Source organism: Pundamilia nyererei, unplaced genomic scaffold (genome assembly GCF_000239375.1).
Source record: "Pundamilia nyererei isolate P.nyererei 1_Seehausen unplaced genomic scaffold, PunNye1.0 scaffold00032, whole genome shotgun sequence".
Classification (NCBI taxonomy): Eukaryota; Metazoa; Chordata; class Actinopteri; order Cichliformes; family Cichlidae; genus Pundamilia; species Pundamilia nyererei.
This window is the reverse complement of record NW_005187433.1, coordinates 3,591,666-3,607,525: the sequence shown is the minus strand read 5'-3', so window position 1 is coordinate 3,607,525 and position 15,860 is coordinate 3,591,666. Positions and strand designations below refer to the sequence as shown.

Genomic DNA, 15,860 nt, shown 5'->3' with positions numbered 1-15,860 from the left:
ACACACACACACACACACACACACACACACACACACACACACACACACACACACCACGAATTCTGACAGTAAACATAACTTCCCAGTGCTCACCATCAGTTCCCAGTCTGCATCATTGATAAGTACCAGGATCCCAGGCCTCCTGTGGGAAAGCACAACACCATTTTCAGTCAGACGTATCTCCCAAAGGCGACGCAGATTCAACCACAGGCACACACGCGTGTAAAAGGTAGAAACAGGTAGCTCGCTCTCATTTCATACATGCTGTACACAAACATTTCATCAATTTACTACAAAAATACATTAATAAATAAACACCTAAAAAAACCTAAAATAAAAACAAAAGAGATAAAAATCCTAATATTTAAAAAAATATAAAGTATTGCACAAAGATGAAATTTTTTAAAGCAGAAGTCGAAACTATGGGATTTTTATGTTTTTCCCTCCCAAATTTCAATCTGTAATAACAATTATAAAAAACGATTATAATGTTTTACACACAGGTTTATTAAAATATGTACATATTTTAAAAAAAAATAATAATAATAACTATTGTCAACTACAGATTTGTGTTGGTGTATGGCATGGGGATTTCTTTGACAGAGGCTGACAAACTCTACTAATATCATTCACGGACAACACATTTAAAAAGCGATGAATTCTGCCGAACGTCAAAATCTATGCAGAGACAGGAAGCAATCAAATCAGCTTTTTATCATTATTATTTTTAAATCTTAAAATGACTATTGAATATTACATGTCAGAGATATGTGTGAGATTTCCATGTTACAGCCATGGTGACTCACAACCCCCCCCCACTTTGCTTCTGTTCTTATTGCTGCTAATGTAATATACTGTGTATCAAAAATAACAACAACAAACAAATTTAAAACAATTGTCATAATTGTGAACGATTACAGACAACTGTCTTTTAATAAAAGATGCTAATGTGGGGGTTTTTCTTTACTGAAGAGATAACTAAGTCACAATGCCTGTGATCATCTGTCCTTTATCCACCTCTTAGATGCTCTGTGAGAGGAACCTGCGAGAACAAATACACATTTGCAAAAGCATGCATGCACACCCAAAACAAAGCTGTGCTGACAAAGAACAAAAGAATAAAAGAGAAGCTTGTAAACTATATCACACACACAGGATCCATGGAGCATTTTAAAAGATAATGAAGCAGCACCTTAATGATGGTTTGCTCAGAAAACAATGTGTGCTGCAAGCATAAAGCACACACAAACACACATCTCTTCTATAAGGTTTATAGGTAACCCGTCTTTTTCTCCATTCACTGGTTAGATGGTGCTATAAATAGTCCTGCACAAAGGCAGCTGTAAAAGTCAGCCAATCCTATGAGGCTGCTGTGAGCCCACGAGCCACACACACACAAACACGTGTGTGCATACAAGCACAAATACACAAGCATGTGTGATGCGTGTGCACAGGTAATCATCTTACTGAAACCTACAACCTGAAGGCTAGACTCCCCCCCCTCAACATTTCAGCAGTTTTAGCTGCTGGAAAGATTTTTTTTTTAAAGCCCCCCCTACACACTGTTCCCAAAATGCAAAAATGCTCCCGTAGAGTTATTCTGATCATGTCTGAAAGTTTGTTTGTTGTTGTTTTTTTCAAATGACAGTGTAATGTAATGAATTACATATCTACTTCAGGTGTGTCCAGTGCACTCACACAGAGTCTCCTTGGACGAACAGCTCAGGTCGTTCCTTCAGCAGGTTCCTTTGGATCCAGACCAGCAGCTGCTTCATGTCCCCTAGAAAACACACAAACACATGACTTCACAAGACGTTGCATTGACTTGCATTCATGTCCTGGAGAATTACCCTAAGCCTAACCATAACTGATATTTACTTAAACTAAAGAGAGACTGCTTACTAAAATGCAATGCTTTACATATTGAAGACTTATTTTTGTGCCCAAAACAGAGGCAGGTCCCCACTGTGTGACTGTGTAAACAGATTTATGTCTTATGTGCACACACACACACACACACACACACACACAGGCAGACGACAGGGGTCATAGATCAAGGGTTAAGGGTCAAGGTGCATGATTCCAGCCCCCTGGTCGATGTGACGCGACAGAGGCACCAGAAGGGACAGGAAGTGTGTGTGTGTGTGTGTAGGTGCATGTATATTTATGAGTGTATGTGTATGTTGGGGGGAAGGAGAGGACACTGAAAATGGGGGAAGGTTGTCTGATGTCAATGGCCAAGAGCAACATTTTTCACCTTGGTAGAAAGAAATAAAAGAAATTATTTTAGTGTATAAATGATCAAATGGACAATCTAAAGCCTGAAATTTCATTGTATTAACTGAAATGTATTATTTCATTATATTAAAATAGTAAGGAAAAATGTAAATACATAGATTTTTTTCAAATCATGTAAGACTAATATCAATTTATCTGAAACTTTGTAATTAAGGTGATTTGTTTTGTAAGTACTAAACAAACAAAATCAAACGCAAAACCAGATTTTCAGAGTAGCAACTTTGCTGTCACACATTAAATGCAATGTCTGAGCTTGAACATCAGCGTTACTTGAATTTTCTATGAGTCTGACCTCTTGAACAATCAGATTGACCTTCCCTCAACAAAAGCCTGAGCTAATGACGGCCCCAAAAGCCAACGGCAACGAGAGGTTTTAGAGTAAATCCCTGCTAAATGAATAACAATGAATATATATTAGAGTTATGGCTCTCTTTAACGTTAAGATTCAAGGTGTCTGGGCGTTAGCTGGGGTTCGTTTAAATATGGTGCACTGATCTAACGTGAGCACACAAAACTGCAACAGAAGTAAAACACGCACACAATCGCAGAAATTTATTGTTTTTTCTTATGAGTGTTTTCTGGTTATGTGTCTGCGTGTTTGTGTGTGTCCGATCAAAGCTGTCTACTTGACGTACATTGGGGTTGTCGAATCGTGAAAACAATTCAGAGCCAATCTGCAATCGCTGGTAGCCATATGATACACACAGACGCCCTATCAACTAAGCAGAAATGGCCTCCTTGACCAGTTTACACAGGAGCGAATGAACAGAGGAGACGAGGGGACGGAAATGTACAAGGAAAAAGGGAGAGAAATAAACAGTGCAGAGGAAGAACAAATACTCCAAAGCGAGGAGGAGTGCGGCAGCACATATGAGGATGAGTGGATGACACTGAGTCCTCCAAAGCCAGGTGTAAAGAGAAGAATCTGTACCAGGTAGGCAATGAATCACTCAGAGATCCAAGAGTTCAGACGGATCAAAGGCAGAGCTAAAAATCATAATAACACAATCACAGGGAGGCACATTTGGATTTGCTTTACTTTTTTCAATGCATTATTCTGCTCATTTATAATGCACACTTTCAGTTAGCATTTAGCAGGATCCAGGGTAAGAGATTACACAGAGACAGGCATTGCAATGGGGCTCATGTGCTACTATATGACAAAAAGAGTTCAGGGTTTAATTATTCTTTCATAAAATCAAGATTAAACAACAGTGACTGAATAAAGTAACACATAAAAAATAACACTAATATATATAAATACATTAAAACATTGAGATTTACAAAGGCATAAAACGTGATGCATAAGATCTTTGGGAGTGAGGTCAGGCACGTGCAGTTTCAAGCCTGTGTGCAGGTTAATTGTAGAGCTGTCTGCCAACTCAGTAGTATAATGACAGAGCTAGTTCTCTGTGGTTGCAGGACTTCATATAAAAAAAGAAATAGCTCCCCCTTTGCAACATGTGCACACACACACACACACACACACACACACACAAAATGTACAAGGCAGGGAATATTGACCTGCACCTCTGTGGGGCTAAAAACAGAACTAATCACTACAGCAGTCATAACTCCTTCTTTGTGGTGACTCCTTTCTTTACACTCCTGCCTGCCTTTGACTATTAGTATTTTTCCCCACCATTACCTCTTATTCACGCTTTCATCCTCTCAGCCATTTACTTTTTTCTTTGGCTCTCTCTTTCTGCATCTCTCTCTTTCTCACCCACACATACACTCATAAAAGCACTCTTCCCCCTCTTTCCCCATCACTTATATACATTTTTTGCCTCTTCTTTTATATTCCAGTCTTTAAACAAACAGGCAAACATACTAAAAGTTTCACATAGAAAATAAAGCAGGGTTGCTTTAGCTCAATATACAGATTAGTGATAATTCAGACTTTAATCAATTAAGCGCTTTTTTAAATTTATTTATTTTTAAGAGGAAACATCAGGCACTGCCTTTTCAATCGATTTCTTGTAAAATGTTACACAGGCCTACAAATATAAATCAACCCCAGCCTGAACCCAAAAGAAAGACTTATATGGATGCAGTGCTTTACAGTTAAGAGACAATGTATAGAAATTAGGTTGGGAGATGAAAAAGGAAAAGATGGAGGTTGCGGAGAAGCTTCGAGGTTCAGGCTTTATGGTCCAGGTAGAGGGGAAAAGAAAATGAGGGACCAAACAGACAAGGCAGAGAGAAAGTGCGTCACAAGCTCGTAATGCATCCTGGGATTGCGGCGTTGCGTGGGCGAAAAGCAGACACAGAGGGAGGGGAGAGAAAGGGCGCCATTTTGATGTCGATTTAAAACCATTGCTGCTTTTCCCTTTCCTTTGGTGCCGGTCTTTTTTAATTTTTTGCTTTTCTGCCTTTGTGCAATTACGACAATCGTGCGAGTGGGATGAGCTATCCATCTTTTTGCTGATGTGACGGGCAAAAATGGCGTGGTCCTTAGACTATGGGGGTTTTGTTGCGTGAGAGAGGGTGAGATAGAGAAAGAGAGGGGGTGGGGTTTTTCAGTTGAGGGTCATCAATCACCGGCTGGGGTCAAAAAAGAAATACGAAGGATTCAGAACCCATTATATCTGTCCCAATTGCACCCTCTCTGAACCCACACACACTCTCACGCACACACTCAGACGTCTGCTGGTTTGTAGCAACATTTCCAGGATCAGCAAACCTACTGAGCGAAGCTACGCCTAACATCACGAGAACAGAGGCAAGAAGTGTTCTGTCAGAATGTGTGTACACCTGTGTCTTTAAAACCCAGAGCTATGCTATAAAGCAAAACATCACCTCTTTCTTTCTCTCACTCTCACACACTCACACACACACACACACACACACACACACACACACGGGTCAGCTGGCACAGCAAGGTCACATGAAGCTGACATTCCCTGTTCTGGTCAACTTTTGTCTTTTTGTTGTCGTGGTAACGTCAGGACCATGGATGAACACCCTTTGTTTAAACAAATACCAAAGACACATATTTCTCTGGTTTGTCCGCCGTTTCTGTGACACGCACACATATGTTTTCAATAAATTTACTACTCATTTTAACCTCTAAGCAGCCATATTTTTAATATACTCATTTTCCTCAATGACCCTGGTCCTAAGTTGATTTTCTGGGGAGGAAAAAGTCAAGCTGAAGGCAGGTTTTCCTTTCTTCTAGGCTGAATGACCTGTATTAATCCAATCTGTTTGGAGCCAGAGGTACAAAACTTGCAATGTAGAAATAATCAAATAATCATCTCTTTAAATCCCTGCCTATCCTTTCCAAAGCAAATATTAGACATTTTTGCACATTAAAAAGTTCTCATTAACACATGCACAGGATTACAAATTGCCTGCTGTGAACAAACAAAGGCAGTGCATCTGTGCACTGCTAGACAGAGGACCTGCAGACCACTCTGTGCATCAAAACAAAGACTGATAAGTGTACAGTTTTTTTCTTCAACAGTCAAGCTGTGCTGTATATATAAATGTACCACCATGAACACGTATTGGGTACTAGCAGCTTTCTTTGATTTGTCAGAACTCAGAAACAACGGTATGGTCCTTAAGGTTTAATGGACACTGATGCAAACAGTGGAAGTCTTTTAGGCTCTAATTTTGACGTGTACAAACAGGGGACTGGTGATACTTACAAGGTTCTGACTGGCTTGGAAGAGTCACGTGATGCTTCTTCACACCATTAAATAGCAGCTCTGCTCCTCCTCTATACAAAGAAAGAGCAGATATGCAAATAAAGAATGTGTGTGTGGCACTTCATCGAATAACTACCAAAGCTAGGCATTTATAACGTCTACAATTACAATCACATTTAAAATAATTATAACAACATAGTTAGAAAAGGTAGAACAGAAAGGACTTGGGGAGAAAAACATTTATTTTAATAGGTAAAACAAAAGACTACAAAACATAGTGTAGAAATAGATGATTACATCTAATGCAGTTTAATTATTATGTAGGATACTTTTTTTGCAGTCTCTGGCAGATTGATAGTGATTGTAGAGCCAATAAAATCAGACACAGTGACACCGTCACCCCTCAGTGGAGAGGACATAAATCTTATGTACCCTCCACAGGTCTATGAAACAACATTACTTGTGAGCTGTGTATATTATCTATACAATTTCTTTGTTTTTCTGCTTTAAAGGTTATGCTGCCAACTTAGGCCCGTGTCTGAATTACCTACTAAAATAAAATTACTAATCAGTTTCCACAGCTTTGGTGTTCCTCTTCATCTTTTCAGACTGTTTGTTTACTACTTTTACATTTGGGTCATTGTCACTATTAGTAGTGTTGAGATGATACCTGAACCCTACAGAGGTTACCCAGGTAGTCCAACTCCTCCAGGTTGGCACATCAATACATGCCACTGCCAAAATGTTTGCTCGGTCTCTCAGCCCAGTCCCAAGATCATGGAGGAGATTCCAGGATTCAGGCAGTTACTCTAGGAGAGCTGGACAAGGCCATAGAAGGCCCTTAACACATATCTGGTCATTTGTGCAAGGAGGAACATAGAAAGGACTGCCAGTACCCTGCAACATGACCTCCACCAGGCCACTGATGAGACTGTTTATGCTTCTTTAGTCAGAGACAGACTTCATGAGGTCCGATGGTCTGACACCCTATATTGGGCCCTGTGCTCTTCGCAGATGAGAGCGGATTCACCCTGTGCACATCTGACAGACATGAAAGGGTCTAGAAAAGCCATGCCGCCTGTAGCATTGACTAGTTTACTTGTGTGTCAGTGATGGTCTGGGGAGGCATATCCATGGAAGGACCCAAAGACTTCTACACGCTAGGCAGCCTGACAGCCATTAGATATTAGCATAAAACCTTTGGATCCAGTGTCAGACCCAACACTGATGCAGTAGGTCCTGAGTTTCTGCTGGTGCACAACAATGCCTGGACTCATGTGGTGAGCATATGAAGGCAGTTCTTTGAGGATGAAGGAATTGATACCACTGACCAGCCCCCACGCTCGCCTGGCCTAAATCCAACAGAACACCTTGAGGACACTATGTTCCATCACCATGTCCAGGAGCTCAGCGATGCCCTGGTCCAGATCTGGGAGGAGATACCCTCAGACACTATCGTCTCACCATCATCTCATTAGGAGCATGCCCCAATGTTGTCAGGTATGCACACAAGCATGTGGGAGCCATACAAATGACCATTTGAAGTTATTTTTAATCACTTTGATTTTCACATTGTCTTTGAATTAAGCCCTTTGTAGGTTGACCATTTTCATTGCATTACATTTTGTTACATTTTTTGTGGCTAGTGATGCAATACAGCTTCATGGCAGTATTTTCTCTTTTTTCACCATTGCCTCACAGAAAGCCAGGTTCAGATGTAATTTAACTTTCTATGTTTTACCCATGCGTGCACATGTTCTCTCTCGGTATTCCAGCTTCCTCCCAGAGTCCAAAGACATACTGCCATCAGGTTGCAAATGTATTGTCAGTGGATGAAGGCAAGCAATCAGAACTTGACAGTTATTTGCAAGGACCCTGTAAGTGAAACTGCCACTGTGTAGCAGAGCCATCAGATCGTTAGACTGTAGTTTAGGGGGTTTCCTTAAATTTGTCATCTCTTTGCATCATAGAAAATCACATTACGTGTGCTTAGATTTGATATTGCTTTCTTTCAGTTTGCACTTGTATCAGTCTAGGACAACTAGTCTCAAATCCTTATTTTCTCAAGCAATTCTGACTCTAGCCAAAGTCTGAGGTTCACAGTAGTCGTTGATAGTACTTCTACTGGTTACCTTATACTCAGCACTCTAGATTAATCTTACTTACCGAGTTTGTCAGTCTAGTACCATCATCTGCCAAAAAGTGATTTACAATGTTTCTATATAGACTGTAATGAACAGGATATATGAATTCGTTACATATAAAATAAAGATAAAACAAAGAAATGTTTTGCAAGTATTTTTATGACTGCAATTGTACCTACATCGATCTACCGGTAGTCCTTTTTGGTCACTAATGTTTAGAGAACTGTTATGTTATCTTTATTGCGATGTCTGCTGCCCTCTTGGCCAGATTCATCTTAAAAAAATAATACATTTTAATTTCAATGAGACTTTCTACCCGGATTTAAAAAAAAAGATCAAATGAAAGTCTATTTGTTTAAAAAAAAAACTGACTGCAGCTTCGTCCTTGTGACAGAAACGCTCTCTCAAGCTCATGATTAATTGATATCATTCATGAGCGATATGTCATATTGACATATTTTTGACAGATTATAGGCAAAAAGTCATCCATAACCATTTAAATTCCAGCAAACTTTTTTCTTTTTTTTTTGGAACACCGGAAATTACTTTTTGGTACAACGTTGGGAAAGACTCCGTGCTGAGTAAACGAGTATCAAGCAGTGGAGGAGGCAGTCGGCTGGCAGGACTTTCCGCTACAGCAGTTTTCAGTTATGCAGCTGAGAGCGTTTTCTCCCTGTTCACACGATAACCGTCTTAAGCTAACAGCGAGGCTCTGTCTGTGTAACTCAGAGACGAACACACACACTCGATAGTCGCTTACCCAAACTCCAGATGAATCGCTATGGACGCTGCCATATTGTCGGCACATGCAGGAAGTATTGGAGGGGAAGTCGGAAATGACGTATTTGGAAGCGGCAAATTATTATCGTTTTCTGTCAAATCACGTGGAGACGTAACCGTCAATCTGTTTAAATCATACATTATTATTATTATTATTATTATTATTATTATTATCATTATTATTATTATTATTATTATTATTGCGTTGGAAACAAACATATTTATTATTTATTAAACAAACCACTAAAATATGGATTCATATGCAGACTGTAAGTAAACTATACAAACATTTATTTGAATTCCATTAAAAGTTACTAGGTTACTGGTTTTATTAATTTACTTGTTTGTGAACAATTAAATCGGTTACTTTTACTTGATGTAATGATAAGAAGCGGTTTTGAGTTCTTGTGTAGATATGTCTGTCTGTGGACACATTTTGTCAAAGAGCTCAAGTCACAACCTTGCAAGTCAGACTTAAAATATCTTACAGGCGTCTACCTTGGACGTAAATGAAGGCTGAGTTTAAATATGGGTGTGATCCAACTCATGAATTCTGTATGGCAGTACTGGGAGGAGTGGTGGAGGGAAGTAGGAAGGCACCCTTTCCATGTAATGCCACTGTGCCACACACTTTTTGATTTGTAACTCCCTGGAGCATCTTTATCTATCACCTTGGGAGTGTAACAGCTACTGCAAATTGGTAGGTGTATACTCGTATAAGTCAACATGACAGCACTGCCACTGTGCAAGATAGTCACAAAAATTTTAAGGAGGGGACTCCAGTTTAGGGGTTTATATTTGAAAGTGTGAATTAAACCTTGTTTAGTTTTTTAGCTGTAGTTAAATGTTTCGTAGTTGTGAAAATTAGAATGTGTTTTAAATTAAAAATTTCTTTATCTACATTTTGAGTTATTCTCTTGTATATTAAGGCCTTTGAAATGTTTCATATTTGTAAGGCAAATATTACTCCATGCTATTGTTCCCTTTTAAAAGCTGATACTCCCTTGTACTTTACCTTATTTTAATTAGAAGGTATTAGTTCTCTCTCGTCAACATGTATTTGCACTCTGCCTATTAATACTAAAGCATGCATAAGCTTGGAACTACACTGTCTATTGCACCTTTCACACATGCATCCTCAGTCATGCTGGTGACAGTTCCAGCCCTAGCATAGGTTACAGAATGTGAAGGATGAGGAGGGGGTGGGAGAGGAGATGGTCAGAGGTTTGAATTGCAAATCTGCTGCCGTCTGTTGGCGTCCAAGCCTTAGCAGGCCCTTCCTCGTCTTTATTCATGTGTTAATGAGGAGTCACTGCAGGGGCAGATAGACAGATCGACCAGGGGCCTGGAGGGTGTGAGGGGAGTGTGAGGTGTGGGTGGGGACACAGGCGGGAAAATCCGGGAGTACTCTGATGGCGGAGGTTGCAGTGGCCGTTCTGAAAGAAAATGAAGACATGATGATTATGATTGCAGTCTTTTGTCCCTGCTGCAATGAGAAGTATCCAGACGAGTGAAAACAGCCACGGGGCGAGCTCAGAGGTGTGGGTGGGATTTTTATGGCCATAAGTTTCATGGTTATAGAGTGAGTTATCCAGTAATGATCACACCATCGCTGCTTGTCATGTCACATTTGCTAAGCTGTGTTGAGGTTCATGTACAGCTGTTATGCATAGTGTGCCACATTTCTGTGGAACAAAGACGGATTTTACTTGCTTCTGTTTAAAGAACAGTCACAGCAGTGACCATGACGCCTTCAGTTCAGTACTGAGTAAACCTGAATCTTTTTTTCACATGCATTATTCCTAAAACTTCAAATCACATTTTCTCTGCTTTACATGTTAAAGGAAGCCAACTGATGGCTCAAATGTGCATCTTCTGCAAGATTTTTTTGAAAGGGCCTATTTGAAGTTTTAAAAAAAAAGGACTAATCTAATTATCATGCTGCAGTTCTTTTCTTCCTCTTTCTCTTCTTTTTATTTTTCATTATCCAATACCAGGCTTTACATACCAGTTTTAATAACAATTTTATTGCTGTGCTCAAAATATGAGTTAAAACATATGTAATTATCAGATATCTGAACTGGATTATTCTTAATTAGCTTACAATTTCATTCTATGAAAGAAGATTGGTGACCCGATCGGCCTGCTATCATGCTCCACCTTCAACACACATACAGTATATCTACCCAATTTTTAGTCATGTTCTCCTTTCAGGTTAGATGAAAAATAGGAATCATCACTTTCTTCCACTAATATCTGGCTGCAATGGACAGCAGTTGTTAACGTTATGCTACCAGGCAGCAGCAAATCGAGCAGCCAAGGTCACACACGATCAGATGACAATGACCAACACAACAGATTAGCTATAGAAAGAGTGGGGGTAGAGATTAGGGGTGAATTGATGACGGTTGGCTGGCCGACTGGCTTTCAGGTCTGGGAGATCTAGGGTCTGTTTCAATAAGGAACATAAAGAGCAGAAATTAACATGTACCATGATACCAAGCAGGGCGAATCCTCTTAGAGATTACATCCATAACATGTTACGCCTATGGAACTGTATGGAAAGGGAAGACAAAGACACAAGCAAATTATAATTTTTTATTTTATTTTTATTTTTTTTGCCTTAGCAGATTGCAGAGCATCCTATTGTGTCTGATTCTATTGTGTTCTTTTTTGTTTGGTTCCTTTATGCTTACAAGCATAGCTGATGTAGATGTAATCATTTTTCAACTTTATCTTTTTTGAGACAAATTGTTTGACTGGAAAAAGCTGACCTCTTCCTCAGGATTATTGCCTTCTTAATGTCACTATTGCATTCTTCATTAGGGGAATAACCACCAACAGCAGTGTTCCTGCAACATCTGTGTTGTGCTATACATAGACATACATTGGCAAAAGCACACAAACACATGCATTCACACTTAAGGACACACATGCACACACACGTGTGCGCACACACCCTCCATCTGTCTTTTCTCCCTCCTGCTGCCATCAGAATGGATCTGTCTGCAAAAAAATGTGGGATGCGTCACACAAGTACATATCATATGCTTCATTTTCCCGTAAACACGAGGTAGATACCTGTGCATTTTCATGGCTATTAAAACACTAATACAGTGCCCTGCATTGTGCACAGTCTAAGAACAAGTGGACAGACAAGAGCTAATCTTGAACCTTTAAAACCCGTGAAGTACTCGTGCACCACCAGCTACCTAAACCTAAACTAGACTGGAATTGAAGATGGTGATGACAATGGTCACTGAGAGCTAAGGTTGTAAACTGTATATAAAAGAAGGGCCACCTTTTGTTTGATCAAATGGTGACACCTACTGGCTTCCAATCAACATTGCAAGAAAATGGCTTCTTTGGGCACCATTATTTCCTTTTATCCTTATGAGTTCTAAAATAGCTGTTTTAGAACTCTTACTCATCATTTATACTATGACTAATAGTGGTTCAGCTTTTTATGCTAGAATATTCAAACAGAGGAAGTTTTTTTTAAGTTTCTAAAAAAGTAGCAGTATCACAATGTAGAAATATTCCAAACCCACATTCTGAATTTTCAATCCAGCTATCCATTTTCTTCTCCTTATCCTAGAGAGTAAATTTTCCCCAAAATGTCAGCACTGAAAAGTCTATCTTCAAGACAACACATTTACTCCTAAGACTATTTATTACAGGAGACATAAACCTTTTAAAGTCAGTTACAAATATATAGTTTCCCTTTTAAACACTAGGGCACCACAGCTTTAATCAAACTAGAACCACACACATTAATTAAATAAATAAATAATAATAATCAGCAGTTTTTGCTCATCTCTGATTCTCTGTTGCTACAGCGCTGGGTTCAAACCAAATGAGAGTTTTTATTGTTTAGACTATTTGGAATTTTCTTATATAAAATGTTGTCAGTTCTCTATCATTTACTATGATTGGGAGTTCTCAAAGTCTACATACTTAGCTGAACAGAAAAAAATCAAACAAATCAGCGCTTTGGTATTAAGTCATTTCAGTGTGGTAGTTCAGGAGAATAACCCTGCACTGCATCTGTGTAGTGTGTGTGAATATTAGATTAAAGTGCTTGTCTGGATGCATGTGTGACTGGGTGAATGAGGCTTGTAGTGCTAAGTCTTTTGAGTGGTCAATGAGAGCAGAAAAGTGCCATATAAGTACCAGTCCAACTGCCATATTTGTACTTGTTTCTAGTTTCCTTGTTCTTTTTTCCTTCCCCTCATCCCCCAGTTGCGGCAGATGGTTGCATCCGTGTGGAGTTTTAATTTTGTGGCTGGTTGTTGCATGCGTTTGCAGTGTATCTGATGATGAAGAAAAATGACGACGGTATCTCTTATCTTTTCATCTGATTTGAGGATTACAGAAACGTCTCAAACAAAAAATTAGCCTTTAAGAAGGAGTCCGATTGTTAAAATATAAATGTGTTACATACAGATAAAACTACACATGCCATATTCACAGCAAAAAAAACAAACAAAACAGAATGCATTGACACAAGCAATTTTATTTGAAAAAAGTGAACTGTACAGGACGTAAAAAAAAGAAGAAAAAGAAAATAAATGAAATCAGTGGCAATCATTTCTTGACATGCTGACAAAGCAGCTTCCTGTACAGCATTCGACAGAGGACAAATAAAAACATATTACATCACTGTAACCAATGTTACCAGTAATCAAACCTAAACCAGTAGGCATACTCTTGGTCTCGAAACACACACACAATAAAAGTGGCATTTCTTCACGTATAGGTCTTCAATGTTACAATTCATGATTCAGGTTTTTTTTATTTTTTGCTGACTAAACCACGCCCCCTGTTGGACCACAGTGGGACTGTCACATGGCTCCTTCCTTCACGAACTCTAGATCTGTACAGCTTATCCCAAACTAGAAAATGCAAATCGAACATCTATTTAAGAATATCCCAGCAAGAACAATTTTCAGAAGCATTTCTGTTTAACTGAATTCTGATTTGACTTTCATCCATTCAGTTATAAGAATTTTTTTTTTTTTTTTTTAAAACATCCACAATGGAAGTCTCTTCCCCAGGGTTCTCAGCATTTGGTTGAAACGATTGCATAGCTCTGAGAGTTAGCGCTAGCCCTCTCAGGCCCTTCAAATGTTAAAGCAAAAACATAACACTGGATAGTCGAGCAAAATGTAACCCCAAAGAAATAAACTTTCTTCAGTCATTTTTAGCTGTATTGCTGAAACACAAATTCAAACATACAAGCAGTAGACACTTTTTTCAGGTGTACTACAAATGTGGCACTATTAATTCATCTTTAAAGATTTTCCACAGACACAAAATATCTGCACTGAATGTTACATTTCCTGACTTTGACACATTTTTGTACAGAAGTTATCGAATTGCTACTAAAGCAACATTTTAGTTGGCGTAACATTTTCTGGATCCATGCATCAAACATTTTTTTTCAGCAAATTTGCAAAACGGAGCCAGATTCAAACTAAAGCATGTTCCTTAATGTTTACATCTTAACTGAGACATTGATTTCACTCAATTTAAAATGTAAACGCTACATTTCTCTTGTCTTTTGTAATGTTGTTTTAGCTCATTTTGGTGCACAGGACAGAAAATGTGAGAAGGCTAAGTCAAACAGGCAACTCGGGGAGCTTGCCTTAACCTCTTAATGTTTTTAACCACTCACAAAACCCTCATATTGAAGTTGCTGCATAACTTGTGTGAATGTTTCATTTCTGGTACATTTATTAATGCATGCCTGATACATTTTTAATGGGATTCAGTGGGACTGCATGATACATATTTCATGAGATTTTATGAGCAGGGTTCCCTCAGAATGAGCACTGACAGATTCTCTTCAGTTTCATGAAGCAATGTACATAATGTTTTGATATCCTTTGATCATAATGAATAAATAAGACAAAAAAAATAAAGCAGACATGAAACTTTAATGACATACAAAAATGAAGAAACGCAAACACACTTGCCAGCAGACAAACACTCACTCATTCGCACAGACTAAACATCTACATGAGCTATGCAAGTTTGGCTACAGTGTGAGACAGCAGTTGAGTATCCGTGTTTTACAGGAGCAAAGCCAAATTCTGCACCTCGGTTTGGCACAGTGTAAATGTTGTACCAGAAAAACTGGTCACCCTTCTGCTCCATCTTCTGTTCCGCTTAGATTATCTTTTCTCCCTTTTCATTTGAATATTTCAGCAGTAAGTGAGGAAGTCCACAAAGGGGAACGGAAGAGACTCTGTACCTCTTTTTAAATCCACAGTGAGTGCAACACATTGCCAGCGAGACCCTTTCCGTGTTCCTCTTGCTCACTGCACATACTCTTTTAGCTGCCTCTTCTTTCACTCTCACCTTTTTCAGTGTCCAAACTGAGCACTCCCACACCATCCTTTGCAATGCAAAACAAGGCCATACCACTATGAGCGGTAAACTAAAGCACCTGCCCTGTAGGTTTGTCTGGGCAGGTGCTATAGCTCGCTGTGACGCACAGGAGGCTCTAGCTTGTGTGATAGGGCGGTGAGGACCTTGTCAAACTTCTCGTAACGCTCCGATTGGCTGCCCTCAGAGCCACGGCTACCCCACAGCAGACGCATCTGAAACTCCGTCTGGAAGATGTCATGTATTTCAGCTCGTTCCTGAATTCCTGGAGAGGAGAGGAAGTAACTTATAGAAAAAGCATCTAACAAACTTTACTGTTGCAAACTTAAATATGTAACCCAACCACATCAACAATAAACTGTGAATGAAAATATAAACTGCATTTATAAATAAAATCACAAATAAAATAAAATGTGAAAACTTAATTACATAAAACATGGATGGAAAAACTGTACAGAGAAGCACAACTCAATTTTTTAAAAATAGCCTAAGAGAGTTCCACCCAGTCCCCACCGTTTATGACCAGTTAATACCAAATGACTTTGCAAACATGTGAGCCAGTTCTTTTTGCTGGTGAAGACTGTGAGACAAG

General features: G+C 39.1%; 2 protein-coding genes across 4 annotated transcripts in view; both read right to left on the bottom strand.

Annotated features, from left to right (window-relative positions):
• urm1 (ubiquitin related modifier 1) overlaps positions 1 to 8,922 on the bottom strand; it is a 10,150-nt gene extending 1,228 nt beyond the window's left edge. Inside the window, exons 1-4 of the mRNA XM_005729280.1 lie at positions 8,859 to 8,922; positions 5,955 to 6,025; positions 1,699 to 1,780; positions 94 to 142 (exon numbers count right to left, since the gene is read on the bottom strand). Coding sequence (XP_005729337.1) covers positions 94 to 142; positions 1,699 to 1,780; positions 5,955 to 6,025; positions 8,859 to 8,893 — 237 coding nt within the window. The 5' untranslated portion in view covers positions 8,894 to 8,922. The remainder of the gene's footprint in view (positions 1 to 93; positions 143 to 1,698; positions 1,781 to 5,954; positions 6,026 to 8,858) is intronic.
• Positions 8,923 to 13,414: 4,492 nt separating this feature from the next.
• Positions 13,415 to 15,860, bottom strand: part of sh2d3ca (SH2 domain containing 3Ca) — a 55,371-nt gene continuing 52,925 nt past the window's right edge. For all 3 annotated transcript variants that reach the window (XM_005729277.1, XM_005729278.1, XM_005729279.1), the window contains one exon: positions 13,415 to 15,533. In XM_005729277.1, coding sequence (XP_005729334.1) covers positions 15,358 to 15,533 — 176 coding nt within the window. In that variant the 3' untranslated portion in view covers positions 13,415 to 15,357. The remainder of the gene's footprint in view (positions 15,534 to 15,860) is intronic.